Below are 21145 nucleotides of genomic sequence, written 5' to 3'. Positions count from 1 at the left end.
TTCTAACTCAAAGCCTCCGTCCACTCAAAAACGAGTTTTGCTTAATGATCTCTTAACTTCGATGTTTAACTTTGCCTGTGCAGAAAGATTTAGCTGCAGCTGGACACTGGAAGGCTGAGATTCACCTGAGGAGCTTTCAGCCAAATATAACAAAAAACACATTTTCATATCCTCAGATTCTTAATTTTGTCACTGAGGCACGTTTTAGCTTTTAAAAACCGCATGAATTCTTTCTGTGGAAAACCACATTACATTTGTTTGTCTTGAGAACAAAGACACATAACAATGCACAACAAAGGCTGTGATGACAAAAACTACACATGGTTTAAAATGTTCTAATCCACTTAGCACAAGCCTCCATCACGTTCGTCCTCAGTGGGTTTTTAGTGAGTAAAACTTTGGGTGCTCGGTTGCACCTTTGACCACACCCACCGGTGATGTCACGGTGTACTGACACTCCCTGGAGTGCACTTGTACATCACTGCGGCAGAAGGAAGCTAAAGAATGGGAGTTGATTTGCTTTTTCACTTTTAAGCCAAATTAGATGAAAGTTCCTGCAACTGAGCAAAACTCCATTCACTGGTGAAGACTGTGGGTGTTGTTGAAAGCCCCAGAAAAAGCTCGTAAGTGGACCTTGAGTTGTTTGACAAAATATGCAAGAGATTTCTGGGATTTCTGTGGTTTGACACATCTGCGGGAGCATTAGAGCTGGTGATGACTTTCAGGCTGTTCTTACCACCTGAACCTCTGAAGGTTCGATTTGTCACCTTGTGGTCAGCCTGTTTGTGCCGTGGGTGGTGACTCATACAAGCGGACGCTTTTCTCTGATACAGACATTTATGCACTTATGTTAATATGAATATGAATATGAGGTGTATTTTGGGTCCTGACCAGAATGTGGGCTTCAACAGTTTTAACCCAGGAGACAGTGACAGGCTTCAGGTGAGGTTGGGGACAGTGGCAGTGCACGCCGCGGGTCCCACGGCCTCCTCACCCCGGGGAGGGCCCCGGTCCTGGCCGGTCCTCCCCGGTCCTCCCCGGCCCTCCCCGGCCCACTTGAAGTCCAGCAGAGCAGCGGAACATCCGGGAAACGCGACCCGATCTGCAAAAGACGTGGAATGTCTCATTCCTCTTCTTCCGCCCTTCAAACCCGGTAATGATGGAGCAGTATCAAGCGACATGATTGGTGGATGCAGCCAGCGGAGGAGAAATGTACACCCGTTGGTTCTGTTGCATCGGGGGGGTGAACACTGAACGCTCCCCTCGTGTTTTTCTTCCCTTCAATGACAGCAGCAGGAGCCAGCCGGGCGCTGCGGCGGACGCTCCCCCGGTACGAGAAGGATCTCCCTGCAGGTCTGCGGTAAGGACACCGACAGCCCCGCACCAGCACCACCGTAAGCGACCGGCGCTGTGTGCGGAGAAAACACGCACACAATACACAATGGTGTTGCCCGGGGCTGCCGCGGTAGCTCTCAGCCTAACCCGGGAGAGAGACGCGCTCTCCCCGCTTGCTTGACAGCTGCGGGGCCAATGGAAACGTGCGCGGAGCCAGCTGCGCTCGGCCGCAGCCAATGGGAGCCGCTGCCGGACCCGAGGTAAGTTAGGCTGCTGCAGCGGCCACACGCCGCCGAGCCTCCGCAGCGGAGAGGCCGCGTCCGGGCTGCTGCAGTGGCCATCTTAGGTGAGAGGCGCCTCCTGGACGCTCGTCTTTGTGGATGTGCAGGATAGGTGTGTGTGTGCGTGAGTGCTTGTGCGTGCGTGTGCGCGCGCGTGTGCGTGTGTGTGTGTGTGAGTCTAGACTGGCCCGCGGTGACAAACAGTGCAGGACTCCGGCATCCAGACTGAATGAACTCCGCGGAACTGGCAGCTTCATGTGGATTAAATAGATATTGCACTGAGCCCCCCCCCCCTCCTCCTCCTCCTCCTCCTCCTCCTCCTCCTCCCTCCCCTCACCCCTCCCTCCCCTCACCTCCCCATCTCTCTCTCTCTCTCTCTCTCTCTCTCCCCTCCCTCCCCTGCCTGCTAATTTTTTATGCATTTTTCTAAACTGTCATGGCGATTTTGTGTCCTTGGAAATAAGAAGCGCCAGTGTTTTTCGGGCTAACCGGAGGGATGTCTCGCCGGTGAGAGCGTGTGTCCGGTGTCCGGAGCAGGTGAGCCGTCGCCGGGGAGGGTTTTTCGGGGGGAGATGTCCCCGAGAAGGAGTTTTAGAGGCTGTCCACACGTGTAAGGAGAGGGCTGTTATAATGTATTTACAACAGCGATGCAGTGACATTACAGAGCTAGCGGGGAAAGCTAGCCCTGTAGCCACGGGTGCTAACGTGAAATAGGACACAGTGTCTCCTTCTCTCCGTCGCTGTGTGCAGCGTGTTTTCGGTTTTTCATCCCGAGTCGCCGTTTTGCTCGCTGGGAACTTCTTTTTTGCTGCTAGCTAGCTCTCCCAACTTGTGGCAATCCAATGGCTGACAACAGAGAAGCTAGCTGTGTGTTAGCCCCTGCGTCTGCTAGCCAACAGAGGTGTAAGCTAGGCTGTTAGCCTGTTAGCCCCTGGAAACATTTGTAGCGGCTGCAGCCAGGTGTGTGTGCGGGGACACGGTGAGTCATGAAGGGGTAGCGATGTCCGTCCGTCCACACTTTCACCTGGCCAGGTGTAACACCCCTGGGCAACAGACAATGGGTGCCAGAAGCTAACCCACACCACAGTGGTCTCACTCAATGGAATTTGCATTATGCAAAATGACTCAAAGCCTTGAAAGGTGACTGGACTTCCCCGGTATCCTCAGTCTCAGTGTCAGGACTTTGCTGCCATCATGGCTACAGGGTGGTGTTGGGCTGGAGACTGTCCTCCACACAGGGAGTCTGCATGCCATGAAAAGGGTTAAAATATACTGATTATGCATCTCAAACAGTCTAAAATCAGTACATATTGATTTCTTTGTGTCTGATTTCACTCCCATAGTGCTCTTGTTCCACATCTCTCACCTTAAGTAAAATTCATATTTTTTGATTTATCAATCCGCTCATTCATCTTTTCTGCAGCTTCACTGCCTCCATGTCCTGCTTAATGAGGGATTAAATTATAAGGAATTATTGATATTTTCTACTGGGAAGTGATGACTAAAGTGCATTATAAATATCAATTAATGAATGCACTGATTTCTTCCCGTCTGTCCAATCTGCTAGAGGTGCTGATGGTTTGTGATGAGCTGAGCGGTTGCTGGTTCAATTCTCGAGCCTACCTGTGTGGTTTCAGGGTGACACTGCTGCAGGGTTTCAGCACGGCGGCCCAGTGGTCTAACACCTCGCAGGATGGAGCCTCTTTGCTTTGGTCTTGTTGTGTTTCCGTGTTCACCTTGTGTTGGTGTGTCTTCACTCCCACAGCCAAAAGAAAGACATGAGGCTGTTTGAAGACTCTTATCTGATTGTGTCTGTCTGCCTACTTGTTCACCCATTGTGTGACACTTTTCACTGCCTGCTTGCAGAACTGCTGCTGCACTTTGACTCCTTCATCATAAGAAGTTTCCAGGGCGAGGGAAAAAAAAACAACTTCTCAGTTGTTGAGACAGCTGACTGCTGAAGCAGGAGTTCAGACGTCTGTGCACAGTATAGCACAATAAGTTAATTCTACTTTATTACATCAATTAAAAAAAGAATCAGCCGCAGTCCTGTGCTCTCACGGATGTAAAAGACACACGATGGCAGATGTTTTCAGCTGCTGTTTGTAGAGAAAACAGTGAGAGCACAGAGACAGTGCAGAGTTGGATACCAGCCAGTGTTGGCACAGAACACGTGACCTTTATTTTACAGTACACCTTTACTCTGCTTATGTTTCATTTGGTAATAAGTGTGTTTTTAGGAGCAATACTCAGTCATTTATTGTTTATATCTCACAATTAATACCAAGTAAATTGCAACAGTCTGTATGTTCTTAAAGCCCTTTGTGATCATTAAAGGGTGCAGATCATCCCTTTAAATAACATTATTATCTTTGTAAATGTTGAATTTATGGCTGAGCTGTTGGGTTGTATTAGATTTTAGAGGTGAACCTCTGCACTGAGCGTTAAAGCAACACAGCGGTGAAGTTTAGGAATAACGATGTATAAGGCTGAGCACTGCATGTTGGAGCAATAGACAAAAGATGCAAAAAAGCCCCCCCCTCCATATAGTGGTAAACTGTATATCATTTTACTGCTTTAAGCAAAACCAGCAAAGTTTGCTTTTCCATGACTAATCTTAATGGCAAACCTTTCGTCTAATTTAATTCAGTTTAATATTAATTACATCTTAGTGACAGGTTTCTTAAGGACGCTCTGCCTGCACAGTGACAGCAGACTTGGTTGTTTTGTAAAGACACTGTAACTATGACCTGAATACTGCATTCAAACTGACGTCAATCAGTCTCCGTCTTTAGGAAGCCACAGCCAATTAAGCCTGCCAGAGAGACGGCAGTTTAATTTTCTAGCTCCTTCATTTCATTTTGTGTGTTGCATTGTGGCTCCAAGGTGAATGTTAACAACACACTCAAAATCTGAATAATCCAAGTTTTTTTTTTTAGCATGCATCCTGACTGTTATGATACGTCAGTCAGTTTTCCAGAGCGACTGAACTCCATATTCAAAATCTGCTTAAAATGAGTCTGTAGTATGTGGAAGTGGAACAGAAGCAGGTGCTTTGTTGGTCCATCACAAGAGCGCGTGGAGATTAATTTATTTGACAGTAACAAGACGGACTCTGCCTCTCCTCCTGCAACAGACATTACTCCACTTTATGCATGTTGTAGGTCTCAACTAGAAGGATATGATGCTGTCAAACACATGTGTGTCTCAGTTTGACGTTATGAGCTCTTTACAGCTGTAAGTCAACCCTGTGTTGATGGTTTAGTCATGAACTGAACAGAAAATAGTCTAAAATCACTGTAATCACTGCTGGAGTCAGGCTGTCTTTCCTAATGAAGCTAAAGTTCAACTTTATTTATAACTTTATTTAAAATACTTGATGGACATAAGGACAGGTGCATGGATGTGGTTATATTTATATGAGATATTTATAGGATGTGGTTATTCAGACTTAAAAAATATCCCAGTTTATTGTATGTCAAATAAAAATATAATTAAACATATATTTGGTTGTTATATTTTTAGGCTCATAATAATGGCAGTGGTGCAGCATCATGCTTTCCCATCCTGTCATTGAGCTGTCACAGGTTCAGGTGACTGTGACAGAGGATAAACCTTTTTCATGGTGTGCATGCTCACGGCGTGAATCTCAGTTTAGTGTCTCACTTAGTGTTGATCAGCATCTCTTTGTGTTTGGAGCTGGAGCTGAAGGCTCCTCTTTCTCAGAAGACGAGTGTAGCTCAGGTCCTGCAGACAACACCGTGTACTTTACTCCAATTTAAAAGTTGCTGAATGTTAAGTGGAGGCTGGATCTCAACTGAACTGAGGGTCCAGGTGGGCGGGGCTTGGGGCGTAGCTGCGGGCGGTGACTGATCCTTTCACAGTATTAATATAGAACTTAGACCTGCTTTATAATCAGAAACACATCTACCTTTAGACTGTGTGGAGCTTTAAATCATTTTCAAGTAAAATTCAGTAGTGCTTCCTCTGTTTGTAAGTCATTGTAATATTTTTGTGTTTTGATTTGTTGGTTGGATAAAACAGGAAATCTGAAGACACCAACCTGGACTCAGGGAAAACTGTGATATGTTTCATTCCAATTTTCTGACTATTTAATCAAAAATTTGTAAAAATGACAAATACGCAAACAAACAGACGAATTGCAAATAAAATATTTAATGGTTGAACATTAGGTGGGAGCAGGTTGACTGGACAGTAGAGTATAGAGACATTAGGATGTACAGAGGGTTTTACTGTGAGCTGCAGGTCTTCAGAAATACAATAACCTGCTCAAAGGTTTCAGCCTGATGATGAGGCTCAGTGAGGGCGAAGCCTCAGGATTTAGTTGTGACCATAAATGTAACACAATAGTGTAAATATGTCAAAGTCACAGCGCTGTAGCTGCGGACTGGGTCAGCTGGATGCTTGGCACGAGGAAAAGGTGAAAACTGTGTCATAAGGAGCCGCTGCAGAGGCTCGAGATTTGGAGGTGATTAGTGATTTATCTGATGAACGGGAGAAAGCTGAGTCTCACTGTGTCGTAACCTGAGCCAGGCTGCCTCCAACAACGCTGTCCGCTCCTTTGTTTGTCCCCTCGTGGGAGCATCGTACAGCTGAAGCAGGGACGGAGAGGAGGAGCTGTGTTCCATTTTAAAGACACACTCCCCTCTTTGTGCATCACACACACACACACACACACACACACACAGGTTTGGGGAAACAGGGTTGAATTTGGTTTGATTTAGCGCAGCCGGCTGCTCCTCCTCGTCCCTGAAGTGAGTCGTCCCCTGATGATTCTCAGGCGCAGCAACAGTTAGGCTCTTCTGCTCTTTTGTGCAAGGGCAAGTGTCTGAGTGAAGGGAATAAGGTCATTGAAAAGAGAACAGCTCTCTCCACCGAGACGGCAGGGAGGATTTCTGTCTGTGGCAGCTGAGTGAAGTCTGCTGAAGCACCCACTCTTCAGGTTGTAAAATAAGTCCTGAGGGGTTTTTATTTCCATAAAAAAAAAAAAAATCACTGTTCATATTGTAACTGCAGAAATGATATTCACAGTGAAATATTTCTGTTTCCATTGGAAAAATGGAAACGGAAATTTCCAAATAAAGAATTTTAATCTAAAAGTAGATGTGTAACTTAGGCTACGTCCACGCTAATACGTTTGTGTTTTCGCTCCGTATCCACCTCAAAACACACATTACATGATTATTAATAGACACTGGGTGTGTGTGTGCTGGTGTTAACACTTCATTAGTTGCAGAAAACACTACGACTAAGGAACAACAAAGGCAGCTGTAGCTTTAAAATGTGCAACAACAAGGTTGACAGCTCTCAGTCGTTGCCAATGTTGTCTCTCTACTGGAAGTCACAACCAATAAGATCCAATCAGGAGACAAGGTGGGACAATCTGTGTCATCATTTCCGAGAGTCAGTTTCTGCCCGTCCACATACGATGGCCAAACTGAGCCAGCTGTCTTATAAAAGCCTCCTTTAGGGATGACGTGTTTTAAAACGAAAACGTATCAGTGTGGATTTAGACGTAGTTATTTTCATTAATGAACAGTCTTCTCTCGATTTTCCTTTTCTCTAGATGTTACTGTTCTGATCTGTTTCAACATATTTAAAAAAAAAAAAAAAAAAAAATATATATATATATATATAAATATATAAAAATATATATATATATATATATATATATATAAAACGAGGAGAAATCATCACATTTAAGAAGCTTGAACCAAATTACTTAATAAAAAAATAGTTAAAATTTAACAATTACTTTATTAATTAACAAATCATTTTAGGTCTAATCTGAAGGTTGAGTCCAGGGCTCAGGACATTTTCATGTCAGTATACTGTTTTTTATCATGTGGCAGATGTATGAAAAAGTCACCAATAGATTTTTTTTTTTTTTTAAACTAACAATTAACTTAATATTTTACTGTTGTGCTTCACTAGAAAACAACATCTTCAATCACTAATTCATTCATTTATGTTGTTTAAAACATGAAAACAAGATCAGATCATGATCGCTGTTGAGATTTGTGTGTGTGTGTGTGTGTGTGTGTGTGTACTTGTACTTGCTACATAGTAAGGACCAAAAAAAAGTATTTTACTAACAGAGTGAGGACATTTTGGGAAAGTGAGGACCTCACTTTCTCAAAATGTCCTCACTCAAAGTCTCAATACTTTTTGAGACATCTTCAAATCACATGTTGAGGGTTAAGACTTGGTTTTAGAGTTATGGTTAGAATTAGGTTTAGGTTAAGGTCAGGGTTAGGGTTAGGGTTAGGCACTCAGTTGTGATGGTTAAGGTTAGGGTAAGGGGCTAGGGAATGCATTATGTCAATGAGTGTCCTCACAAAGATAGAAGTACAAGTGTGTGTGTGTGTGTGTGTGTGTGTGTGTGTGTGTGTGTGTGTGTGTGTGTGTGTGTGTGTGTGTGTGTTTTGGCTGCTAAATGAGTGAGCAGCAGACGGCTGTTTGATTTCTGGAGACAGCAGCACGGTCTTACATCAATATTCATGGGTGACAGGTGTGTAGAAATATCACAACTTGGTACAAAACTTGGAAGAAGCGTCCACACGCTGCTTTTCTCACTTAGATTTAACTCCTGTCGTGGTTTTTAGGAGGAGTTTGATGGAGAACAGGAAGTCCACACCTTCTTTACCTCGCTCTGTCCCTTTTCTTACACTTGTCTGTCATGCATAATTACTTTAAGGCCACAGGAGTATTGTAGTAGATCTGCTGTCAGGGCACCAGGGCTTGCGCTGCTGGGTTCTTGTGGTGTTAGGGAGGAAGTCTGAGCTGCTGTATCGTGTTGTAAGACCTGGGTGACTGGATTAAATCTAAACATATTTTATCTGTGAGAAGATAAAAGCAGGTGGGCTGTGATGTGAGGCCGTCAGGTATGTGTTATGCAAAGTATGGAGTGGAGAGGCTGAGGTCAGGTGTGTCTGCTGGGGTAGAATCTACAATGACAACATCTCTTTGTAATTTTAAAAGGTTCTTTTTATGGCATTTAAACTATATGAGATTGTTGGCCTTTAACATGGAGTGACCGTAAAGGTGAGGTTAACAGGTACTGACTGCTGCTGCACAGTTATCACTGTTTTAATCCTGAACCACATTTTTATTTTCTACAGTTGAGAAGGATCCAGATTGAAGATAATGGAGCATTTTATTTAGAAGCTCTGCTGTAGCTGTGAGTGGCTCAGCAGTGATTCAGTGTTCGGGTTTATTTTCACCACAATTCTTACAGTGAATTAGATTTAATTTCCAAACTACTTTTATTTTAATCTTTATGTTTTTACTTATTGCAAAAAAAGCCACAGCGTAATAGCTCGATTATGTGTATAAGTGTGTATATAGACATTAATTTTGTCCATTATGGCCTAATTTTCTGACAGTTATTGTGGACTCAGGATTTGAGCCAGAATGCTGAGCCTCTGATTGTCTGATCATCCCCTCATAAAATCAAAGACAGGATTAATACTGTTAAAAGGTTTCTCGTATAAACTTTGGCTGATATTTGATAATATTTAATAGTCATGTGATATTTTTCATATTTAAAAAAATACTGAAACAAAAATGCAAGACCCGCCCACAAAGTTGCAGAAGTCCTGACGGCTGGTTTTAAGGCTCAGTTTCTGAATACAGGCTGTGTGCATTTCTCTGTGGACTGAGGCTTTGATGCTTTCACAGTATTAATATAGAACCTAGACCTGCATTATAATTACAAACACATGGACATCTACCTTTAGACTGGGTGGAGCTTTAAACATTTAAAGTCATTTGTCAGTGGCAGACACAGCCCTGGTAAAAGGTGTGCTTCTCTTATAACTATTTTTTTCCCACCCATGTAATTTAATAATTCCCTAAAAAAATTTTCATAATGTTAGAAATAAGTTATGTTTGCGGCCTGTTCCATTTACAGAAACGACGACAATCTTTCACACCTGAAAATAACTCGTGCAGAGGCGACAACACTTCAGACAAACTTAATCAACTGCAGTTCCACACACTGTCTGTACCTGAAGCAGTGTATTCACTAAAATATTACTATTAGTTTTAATTTTATTAGCTTTCCTAAAATAAAGTGCTTGACATTGAAGAAGTAAAGTTTTCGGAGCAGTGAACAGAAAAGGTTCGGAGTTTGTCAGGATGAGGGAAGGAAAAGGGATAAACATGCTGACGGCTCATATGATGGAGGAAAGAAAAAAATCAATTAGGAAAATATTTGTTTTGACAGTTTCCTTCACGCCCATGGATAAAAGAAAATAGATTTGTGGTTAAGTATCATTTCATTTTAGACAAATTTAATTCATACTGTTCACACACACAAACAGATTGCTTGATTGACAAATTGCAGTCATTTAGTGTCTCTATAGCAACAGGAGATGAAGTGATGAGGGTATGATGCTGTATTGTCCCATTGTCACTCTGGTTCACTCTGTGTTTGCTTTTACTCCGCATCCTCCCACGTGACGTGTCACACGAAGCCCCGCCTCTCAGGGCAGCGCTCAGAGCGCACTCGCGCCAGTGTTGGTGTCGTGGGCCTCGGGCTGTGGAGTGTCCCACATCCCCCAAAGCACTTAACTGATCAAACTCTGGCTTGTTTGTGCATTTATTTCTGTGGTGCGTCTACACTGCATTTCTCAGAGATCAGCTGTCAGAGCAGCAGCATGGGAGGTGATCTGACAGCTCGCTGATGAGGGTCGACTTCAGCGGCGCCCCAGTTCAGGCGCCGCTTCCTTCTGATGCTGCATTTGAAGACTGAATGCGTCACAGCGGCGCGACTAGGCTGTCCCATTTCAAGGGCTTCTTCAGGTTGGTCGAGAAATGCGCTCTTCTTCTTCTATCCCAAGATTAATTGTGCACCGGGAAGACCACAGACAGAGAGTCTGAGGGTTACACTTTTAAATGTAAGGTAACTGTTAAAACCGAAGGCCTTAAAACCTCAGGTTTTAGTGGAAAAAACAGTTGCACGCCATCAAGGTTGCTAGGCAACAGGAGCTGTGGACAGGTGGTGATGGAAAGCGCAAATCCTCTGTAGACAAGACCGTCTTTCAGTTCGGTCTTCGCGCTCTACGACGGCTTCGTAGAGCGCCTCCTACGGAGGGTGCGGCCCCTGAATGCAGCATTTCTGTTGTACCATATACCAGTTGTTGGTGTGTTTATTTATTCATGAGGAAAATACAGCAGTTTAAAGACTCTGATAAAACTGAGGTTCATTGGACAGGAGCCCAGAAGAAGCTCTAAGAAAAACACTGAGAACAAAAACCTTTTCAGGTAACTGTTATTCACAGGCCTGGTCCTCAGGTGTGCTGAGAGAATGAATTAGTACATCAGTCACAGTCTGTCTTCTTCACTTGCAGTTTACTCACTTTACTGACAGAACATAGTGTTTAGCGTAAGGATTATGTGTCGCACTTTTAAAGATGGCAGTTCTGAGTCTGCTCCAAACCTGTGTGCAGGTGCTGCAGTGAGACAGGTGGTGGGAGTGTCCGACTGCGGCCGCTGCTGCTGAGAGGTAGCGTACCACAGATGCCACTTTATCAGCCACGTGTGAAGCAGTGGGGGGGCGACGCTGCCGAGCGTGTTGTACAGAATATGAGGAGCACCTGCTCTAAATCTGCTGCAGCCTCCAGGGCGAACTGCAGGGGTGAGAGGGTTAACAGCGAAAGAATGCTGATAGATGACAAATAAAAAATTACAATTTGTGAGATGTTTCCCTTGTGTTGTTGGCTTCAGAGAATCATGTGAAGCAAACACTGAAGCTGTTATTGAGCCTTAAAGGTCCCATATTTACACTTACCTGGTGTTTTATTATTCATAAGAAGATATATTTGTGCTTTCAAGGACCAAAAACCAACATTTCGGTGAGCCAAGTTGTTTAGTGGCTTAAGGGGGAACAACACCTTTCTAAGACACTAAATGTTGGGTCTTCCATTAGCCACCCACATTCACCTGTTGTTAACGCATCTAAAACCAATCTGCTGCCAGACAAGCAGCAAAAACATCCTTTAATCCTCTAGATTAGAATTTAATTTGTTAACCTAAGCACCCCCACCCCTCCCTCCTAAATGAAATGTTGAGTTTGCATTATTAGCATATAAAACCATGCACCCATCTGCTGCCTGATAACTGTGGTCTGCTTCTCTCCTGCTTGAACAGCACTTTGTGTGCTGCTGTGTTGTGCACAAGCTTTCTGTTTTCCAGCCTCAGGTTGGGGAAAGATGGAAACGCTGCCTGTGTTTTCTGCAGAGGTGGTTAAAACAGCTGGAAGATGAACATCTGTCTGACTTTATTTGATGGTTAAAAGTAAAGATCTCGATCCATCTCAGGCTGCAGCCGTGAGACATAACTGGACTGCATAACAGCCGAGGTGTCTGCAGGCAACACTCACTCTGCAGAAAGAAATGTACGGAATGAACCCCCTCCCCCACCCCCCCATGACTCTGTGACAACACATTCAACAATTTTGTTGTTTCAGCAGCGCTTGTACAGTGGTGCACACTTACTGTTAAACTACAGCAAATACATACAAACATAACGATGCTGAATGGACACTGAGTGTGTGTGTATTTATACACATCATTCTTTTCTGTTCAGCGTCCAAATGTCAGTTGCATGTGGGTCACATGCCTCGGGACTTTGTACCTCACATCCTGGTCCAGATAGAAACTGGGAAGACGTGTGACTGGATGCAGATTTCTGCCACTCACTGTTGAAACATCAGATCTGTGTCACATGGAAGAGGGAAAACACAGAATTTTGATTTGTTCAGATGGACTGTTTTTTTATAACCACTTAAGTACATAATGATAATAATTATAATAATAATTATTATTATTTATAGCTAGAAATTAGGTAATTATCAATTTGATCTGGGAAAACCCTGATTAGTAGCTTTATTAGAAACTCAAGCTGTTGCATTGATTTTCTTAAACTGTGGTTTTGAAAATATAAATGTTACAACGATTCTCATCCAGAAAGGTTGTTGCTGATTTCATGTATGTTGAGCTTTTGTATATTCAGGTTTTAGAGGGTCATGTGACTAGAACTGAAACTATTATTTAATAGAGAATTTATCAGCGACTATTGTGATAAAAATGTTTAAAGTAATTTTTCAAACAAAAAACCCCAAAACATTTCCAGTTCCAGATTCTCAAATGTGAGGATATGGTGTTGATGGATAGTTTCTTTTTTGTTTTGCTTGTTTATGTGATAGTGAACTGAATATCTTTATGTTCTGGAGTGTAGGGCAGACAACACCCGGAAGACGTCAGCGTGAGCTTCAGGAAATTGTAACAGATTTGCACTTTTTTATATCCCAAAGAAAATAATAGTCACATTGATTAATTTTAATTTAATTATGATTGACAGTCCAATTCAGCTTCACCTGCAGCTTTAACTGATGTGCAGGCTTGGACGATATCCAGAATGTATTATCGCAGTACAGTCCTGCCCAGATATTGTTATATACAATATTTTGGGAAGGGGATGTTTAAAATAATATAACTATATTGCTGAATGTCATGTTTCAGTCAGAAAAACTGCAAAAAAAGAAAGGACAAAAAAAACACCCCAAAAAACATGGCAGTATATCATTAAATATCGGCTCAGGCGTCCTGATGTGCAGTAATGGGGAAGTGTTGCAGAAAAGCTGCTCAGTGGTTGAGGAAACAGTCTGAACTGAGGCTTTTACTGTGTGTTTACACTGTCATTGTGTTCTGGACTAAGCTGACGTTAGTGGTATGTACCTGTAAGGTACACAGGTGAGTGTGTATAAGGAGTTTCAGTGGGAGCCTTGTGGAACCAGTAGCTGTCCCACTGTCTGACCTGTTTTTGAGACTCCCGCCATCTATTCAGATGTGTGTGGCTACATAACGAGGCTCAGTGGAGTCATTCGCTGAGGGTGTTGTTACAGTTCTGTGCTGGATGAAAAGTTTATTAATCGTGAGGCTCTTACTCGCCGTGGTAGACCCATTCACAGCTGACATTAAAATCACACTGCAGCTGAAATATCAATCCAGAGCGTAGATGGGACACCTGCCGCCTTCAGGTACAAGTAAATAAACCCAGCAGAGGTTAGAATCTGATTTCTCCAGTGCCTGAGGGAGGTAAAACGTTTACTCTCTTTCATTTGCTCTTGTGTGTTTAACTTCGGTTGGTGCGGTTTATAGACTCTCTCTTTGTGGGGGATTCTTCTTTTCAGGTGTAAATGCAGGTCTCTGCACCCCCAAGTCCACCTGAAGCAAAGTCAGTCAAGTATGTGCTTATTTTCTGATGTGTGTGTGAGAGTGTGTGTCTGCAGCTCTCAGTCATTGTGTCCTGGCTGCCTGGCTCTGAGGTGCATACCAGAGGAGAAAGGTGTGTGAGTGTAGCTGTTAAATCTAAATTACTGGTCTAAAAATGGCAACCTGCCAGACCAGACATGTCTGACAGATGGAAGCCAAATTGTTATTGTTGACTGGATTGTTGCTTCACGGTTGCACATAGATGATAACTGCATTTCTGATGCACACTGCCTGAATTTAATTTGATGTCCAACCTTAGTTTTCTGGTACGAAACATGTCAAAAATAAAGACCAGGCCACTTTCACTGAAAAATATCTCCAAAATGAGACAATTCAAAACATAGACACGTTATCTTAAAAAGTAATGAACTGCAGAAATTATACAGGAAATTACACCTTTTAATGTAACTTAATTCATTATAACTTAAAGCTCCACACAGTCTAAAGGCAGATGTCCATGTGTTTGTGATTATAAAGCAGGTCTAGGTTCTATATTAATACTGTGAAAGTATCAAAGCCTCAGTCCACAGAGAAATGCACACAGCCTGTATTCAGAAACTCAGCCTTAAAACCAGCCGTCAGGACTTCTGGAACTTTGTGATGTCACAACAGAGCAGTCACCGCCCTCAGCCACGCCCCAAGCCCCGGCCACCTGGACTGCTTTGTGACTAATTTGTAGAAGCCACTTCAGCAACAGTTACAGCTTCTTGTCTAAGTCTCTACAAGCTTTGACACCTGGATTTGGGCTGTTTATCCCCTCAGGTCACTGACACTGTGGAGCAGGTTTTTCTTCAAAGAATTACTGTAATTTCCGGACTATTGAGCGCACCTGAATATAAGCCGCACCAACTAAATTGAAAAAGAAAAAAGAATTTGTACATATATAGGCCGCACCTCTTTATAAGCCGCAGGTGTCCACGTTGTAACATGAGATATTTACACAGAAAGATTTTTTATTTTTATTTTAATAAGTGCTTTTTTCCGAACAGTGCCTGTAACACGGTAGTAACATGGCAGTAACAAGCAGTCACAGCAGTAACACGACTGGTTAAAAAAAAAAAAAACCAGCCTACCAGCCGTAGGCCGTTAGCCTACCAGAAAAGTCACTGATCCCTATCTTCATCTTCCTCCTGCGCACTAAAACCACTGAAGTCGTCGTCTTCAGTGTCGGAACTGAACAGCCTCAGAATGACTTCGTCACACACTTTCTCAGTCTCTCTTTCGTTGTCGCTCTCAATGTCACTTTCGCCCCCTGGAGGCTGTTAGCCCGTAAAAATCCATAGATTAGCCGCATCGTTGTTTAAGCCGCAGGGTTCAAAGCGTGTGAAAAAAGTAGCGGCTTATAGTCCGGAAATTACGGTATCTGCTGCATTCATCTTTCTCTTAGTTGGCTGACTGTTTTCTGAGTGATCAAATAAAATTATAGCAGATTACAGGTAAACACTTGGAGAAACCAAATCCTGCAAGGTTAGATGGTGGGTCCAGGTGGGCGGGGCTTGTGGCACAGCTGAGGGCAGTGACTGCTTTGTTGTGACATCACAAAGTTCCAGAAGTCCTGACGGCTGGTTTTAAGGCTCAGTTTCTGAATACAGGCTGTGTGCATTTCTCTGTGGACTGAGGCTTTGATACTGTCACAGTATTAATATAGAACCTAGACCTGCTTTATAATCACAAACACATGGACATCTACCTTTAGACTGGATGGAGCTTTAAGGTTCTGAATCATTCTGTAAGTTGGAGAGTTCAGTTTTTTAAATTTTTTATTTTGAAAAAAAACTTCTGAGAACATGTTTTCACTTTGTCAGTGTGGGTAACTGAGGTTAGACACATTTAAAATGAAACCATCACCACAAAGTGCAGAAAGTGAAGCAGTCTGAAGACTGTGTGAAGTCTCTGTGTCTTCAGTCCCGTCCACCTGCACCTCCCTGTGTGAAACCAGCCCCCGGTGGCAGAGTGTCTGGAGGAGCTTCAGAAGCAGTGTGGAGCTGTGTGAAAACGCTGTTCTGAAATGATTGTCTCATCTCTGTGCTGCGTCACTGCAGCATGAAACAACCCCAGCAGCAGCCTCTCCTCTGAAACCTCAGCAGAGGCTGGAGTGGGAGCGAGTGTAGAACGTCTCCTCACACATTAATACCATTTATCACTTCCTGTTCTGTGTTTGTGTTGGTAGCAGTTCACTCTTGATCTTTCCCGGGGGGGGGGGGGGGGGGGGGGGACACTTTGTCATGTGATCTGCAAGAAGTTAGAAGCACAGGCTGTTCTTTAGATGATCAGAAGCAACAAGTGACTTCACTGGGGCGTCAATTGTTTTCTTGGTTAATTATTTTGTTTTTATGGCAGCAAAACACTGCACTTTTTCATAGAGCTCTTATTTTTTTTTTTCAAACAAATAGACCAAAACTGTAAAATATTAAAGAGTAAGATAATTTCAAGACAATGAAACACAGCAATTTTTACATTTTAAAAATCAGCAGTTTTGTTCAAACTTCCTCCAGACGTGTTTTAAACTCTGTAAATCCTCTGCTATGATTCATGTTTACTTTAACCTGGTTTAACTGGTCTGAAGCTCATCTGCTCTGACTTCCTGGTTGAGACACCTGGATCAGGCCTTGGCCCCGCCCACCACCTGCTGGCTCCAGGTGTCCAGGTGAAAGAGCAGAGAGGATGAAGATGTTAGAGGAGGAAACATCAGAGAGACTCAGCCTCATGTTGGAGCCTCAGTCAGACCCAGACTCAGATGAGGAGTCTGTTGAGACCAGAATCAGAGACTAGCAGACGGATCAGAACCGTTAGCGTAGTTAGCATCTTTTATTTGTTTATGTTGTTTGTTAGCTTGTAACTGGCAGTGGCTGACACAGTGTCAGTGGTTGTGCTAATGCTAACTCTGGCTCTCTGTACTGACAAGGTTTCAGGTGTATTTAGCCCCGCCCCCCCATCCCCACGAGTTGACAGGATTGGTTCCTGAGGTTCTATGACGTATGAATCCCTGACTGTCTGAATCTGTTTTTGTGAGACTCTCATTGGTTCAAGGTGGAAACACTCAGTCATGGTGTCGACTGATTATTTCATCATCATGTGTCTTTATTATATAAAGCATCATGTGGACGTTAACCAGGTGAAACAGCTGATCTTCATCAGAGGGGGGTTTTAAATAATGACTAATGATTTATTGATTATCTTTCATTTCTGTCCTCAGTCTCATTGATTGATCCACCAGTTGTTGTTTTACCCTGCAGTGTGTATTACAGCAAGAAGTGGTTTTGTTACCTCGGCACTCCTGATATTACCACTGACAAGAAGCGAGATTGCTCATGAATTTGTTGCCATGGTGACCCCCACTGTGGGTGTCATGGCCGTCCAACGATTAATCATCAGTTGACTATTTTAGCCGTCAGTGCAGATGAGAGAGGATGTGTCTTTTCAGTGTTGAATCACAAACTGCTGTTGTTTCCTGCTGACGATTAATTAGCTTGAATTAGTTTGTGTGATGTTGTGTAGAAGCTCGTGTGTTGTGTGTTCCTGCTTTTGTTGTTTGGATTTCTGGTCTCCCACCCTCCCTGTGTCAGGGTGGGGATCAGCCACAGCTGAAGATGCCTGATCAATAACAGATGTATTGATAAAGCATCAGTGATCAGTGAATGGTTTGTTGAGCATAAAGCAAATTAGTGCAGGATTAAGTTCACACAAATATCAGATTCCTTCGTGTCCACGCCATCACGTTTAGTCTCCTTCAGTAAAACAGCTCTACTCAGATTCATGTTAAAGCTCAGTTTCCATCATCGTTGATTTCAGAACAAACCTGAAACATTGTCCGTCTCGTTCTATGTCTCCACGCCGACGACAGTCAGAGCGTCCGTCTGTCCGTACGAACATACGAACCCATTCTCATGGACGCCATATCTCAGTGACGCCGTCTTCAAATTCTGACAGAACTTCACACACATGGTTAATAGTTGATCAGACTCTGGATGAACAGGGATGTGATCTGAAAGGGGTCTGAGCTGCGGTCAGAGGCTGTAATCCTAGTTCCTCTTGTTTCCTCGCTTCGTTCTTGAAGCGCAGTCACACAACTCGAGGTACCACGCTGAGGGAAGAGTTTTCTTAACCCATTAACTTTTTACATTTCTCTGGCTTTAATTGAGGGATAGTGAGAGAGTGAGGAGAGTTGGGGAGAGAGAGAGAGGATGATGGGCAGCAAAGGGCCACAGGCCGGAATTGAACCTGGGCCGCTGCAGTAAAGACTAAACCTGAACGGTCCTTGCTCGACCAGGTGAGCCGCTGTGCCCCCCCCATTTCCAACTGGAGACTTGAACAGTTTCTAACTTCCTGTCATCTGAACTTAGAAGTCTTTGCTCATCGTCACCTGAAACACGGGTTTCAGCCCGTTGATGCTGGGGGCTGGGACGGGAACGGAGAATTCAGTTACTGCAGAAACTTCACTCCGTTCAGCGTCCTCTAACTTTCTCACTTATCTGCTGGTGTCGTGGCTTCTCTGTATATTTGGAGAGACCTGTTCTCCCTTTGTGAGAAACTGGCGGCCCAGAAAACAAAAGGAATTTTCAGCCAATCAGATCATCTTCTGTCCAGTGAGGTCACTGTGATTTGTTTTATTTGCTTCACTTCCCGCTGCTGGTCGTTGTATTTATCTGAGTGTTGGCTTCTCCAGGTGTGATGAATAAACACTCAGGTGTGTGACTGTTCTCTCTGGGCACTTGTGGGTATTTGTCGTGACTCTAGTATGAAGTGGGTCCAGGACGTTTGCGCAGTTTGAATCGTCGTCGTTTGTTTTGTGTGTCAGCTTCACAAACCTATGCTCACAGCTGTGTGGGTGTTGTTGAATATTAAGGCTTCAGTTTGTTTTCTGTGCATTTCTGGAAGTAATATGAATTGTGCCTTTTTCTGTTTACAGATGCAGTGAAGGGATAGAAGATGAAAATACACAAAAAGGACAAGCAGCAGGTTTGTGTTGTCTCTCACAGTCACACTCACACACACACACACACATGTGCACAAGAAAGTAGGTCATTTATTAAAACCTTGATATAAGAAGCAGCTTTGATACTAAATAAAACGTTATTTTTTTTAAGCTTCAGTCTCTTTCTGGACGTTTCATACTTAACGCAGCTCAACCCCCCCGACCTGGGGTCAGTATGTCTGACATTTTGAACAGAGGCTCCTGCAGTGAGTTGAACTGAATGAACCCTGACAAGGTCTCTCACACCCAGAACCACAGGTCTGCACAGACCAAGGTTTTATTTCCGGGGGGGCGGGGGGTCCGATCTGTGCCTCCCGAAAGTTTTGTGACTCTTCTCTCCCGTCCTGCTGGGACAAACTCTCCAACATGAAGGAAAATATCAGAGAGGACGAGGACGCCGGGACAGAGGAAGAATGTTGTGATTGTTTACATCTCAGTTGGTGTGTTACCTCAGCGTCGGTTAGAATATTCTGTTTCCACATCCTCAGTCGTTCTGGCGGGAACGCCCTGAGGCTCAGCTGATTGTGATGAGGATGTAGATCTCTTCAGTGGTGTCTCCAGCTTTAACTTCCTGTGGAAACATTCATGTCTGACATCACTTCCTCTTTTCTTTTTTTTTTTATTTGATTGGCTCCAAAATTCACACTATGAAATAAAAAATGCAGCACAGTTTTTACTAAAAGTCCCACAATGCACTGCCTTGTCTTTGATAGACCTTTAAATTACACGACAACGTATAAGTGATGATGCAAAGTGAATTCTGTGTTAGACAGGACCTCAGGTCACCTGATCTCCATCTGTGTTCCCTCCTTGCAGCCTCAGAGCCAACACCTTTGTGCTCACGGTGTTGTAGAGTTGTTGTGTTCGAGCTGTTCCTCGTTGTGTTGGGACGACGTCCGGGTCTTTGTAATCATCATGAATGAAGAGTGATGAGCAGGAGGCTGCAGCGACACACGACCATTCACTCATCACTGTCACTTCCTGCTGCTCCTCTAACTCCTGTCGCAGATTTCAGTCAGAATCTACACAACCTGTTTGTTTGGTCGACAACAGACACAGTGAATTAGTCCACAGCATCCTGATATTAGAGTCACACTCAGAACACACACCCTCACCAAGGACAAACATTTTCTTCCAGACTGTACAAACTCACTGACACCAACCCCAGAAATATGTCAGATTTTTTTACTGTCTCTGCGGCGGCAACAGAGTCAGAGACGTGTTTTCAGGTTGTCTGTTCGTCCGTCCCATTCTCATGGACACGACGCCTCACTAACATTGAGATGGAATGTCTTCAAATTGGGCACAAACGTTCACTTGGACTCAAGGATGAACTGATCAGACTTTGGTGGTCAAAGGTCAAAGACTTGTCACAGACTCTGGATAAACAGGGATGTGAACTGAAACTAGTCTGAGTTGCAGAGGAATAAAACCATGAGGCAGGAATTCTAGTTTGCATCAAGATCCCAAAATTATTTCCTGAGAAATTGAGGAAAAAGTGGAAAAATGCCTCCACCCTCTTCAACTGGATCAGGCTCCTCCCTCACCCTGACCTCTCTGACCTCCCTGACCTCCCTGACTCCTCCTGACCCATGTCCCGTCCCTCCACCAGGTTTGGTGCAAACTGCTTCAGTAGCGTTTGTGTTATCCTGCAGACACACAGACACACACAGGTGAAAACGTGAAGACATTATTTGCAGATGTAATGAGGAGAAAACCACATGAAGTAAACAAAGTGTGACCCAGAGTTACAGGTGAACGGGTGAAGATGTGAATGTTTTCACAAACCTTCCTCTCATGTCTCTGAATCACTGAGAATCTCCCGCAGGAAACGTTTTCTCAACAAACGCCACATTTGTACAAATGGAGCACATGATTGTTTTCTTCCCTCTTCTGGTGCATGACTTGACAAACTTTGTACTTGAAGTTAAAGTGAGATTTTCAGAGGATTTAATGCATCTTCACTTGCAGCTAGTTTGTAGCGCGGTGGTAGTTCAGGTCTGTTGTAGGATGAGGCGGGTGAGGCTGGGGGCACCTCAGGGGGCAGCAGGGTGACGGAGCATGAAGACACCACCCTGAGTGTCAAACACAGTAAAGCTCCACAGCTGTTAGATCCACGTCAAGCTTCCTTCTTCAGGAATTAATTTAGATACACAGAGAAAAAACACCCCAGCGTCCTCTGACAGCCTGAAACATGAAGACAAACATGAGCGAGTTGAAACAAGTCGTCTTCATCCTGCTCCGGCCCCCCGGCT

General features: G+C 43.8%; 1 protein-coding gene across 6 annotated transcripts in view; it reads left to right on the top strand.

Annotated features, from left to right (window-relative positions):
* The first annotated feature begins 301 nt into the window (after positions 1–301).
* Positions 302–21145, top strand: part of chd6 (chromodomain helicase DNA binding protein 6) — an 84331-nt gene continuing 63487 nt past the window's right edge. For 3 of the 6 annotated variants that reach the window (XM_071495495.1, XM_071495497.1, XM_071495491.1), the window contains exons 1-2: positions 1962–2153; positions 18825–18874. In XM_071495495.1, coding sequence (XP_071351596.1) covers positions 18845–18874 — 30 coding nt within the window. In that variant the 5' untranslated portion in view covers positions 1962–2153; positions 18825–18844. Of the gene's footprint in view, positions 1361–1383; positions 1596–1650; positions 1682–1961; positions 2154–18824; positions 18875–21145 lie in introns of those variants that run through there. The other 3 variants (XM_071495492.1, XM_071495493.1, XM_071495494.1) reach the window with 3 other exon arrangements.

This window comes from Trachinotus anak, unplaced genomic scaffold (genome assembly GCF_046630095.1).
Source record: "Trachinotus anak isolate AG129_WGS33_773 ecotype Australia unplaced genomic scaffold, CSIRO_AGI_Tana_v1 ptg000013l, whole genome shotgun sequence".
NCBI classification, from domain to species: domain Eukaryota; kingdom Metazoa; phylum Chordata; class Actinopteri; order Carangiformes; family Carangidae; genus Trachinotus; species Trachinotus anak.
This window is presented reverse-complemented; position numbering and strand designations above follow the sequence as displayed.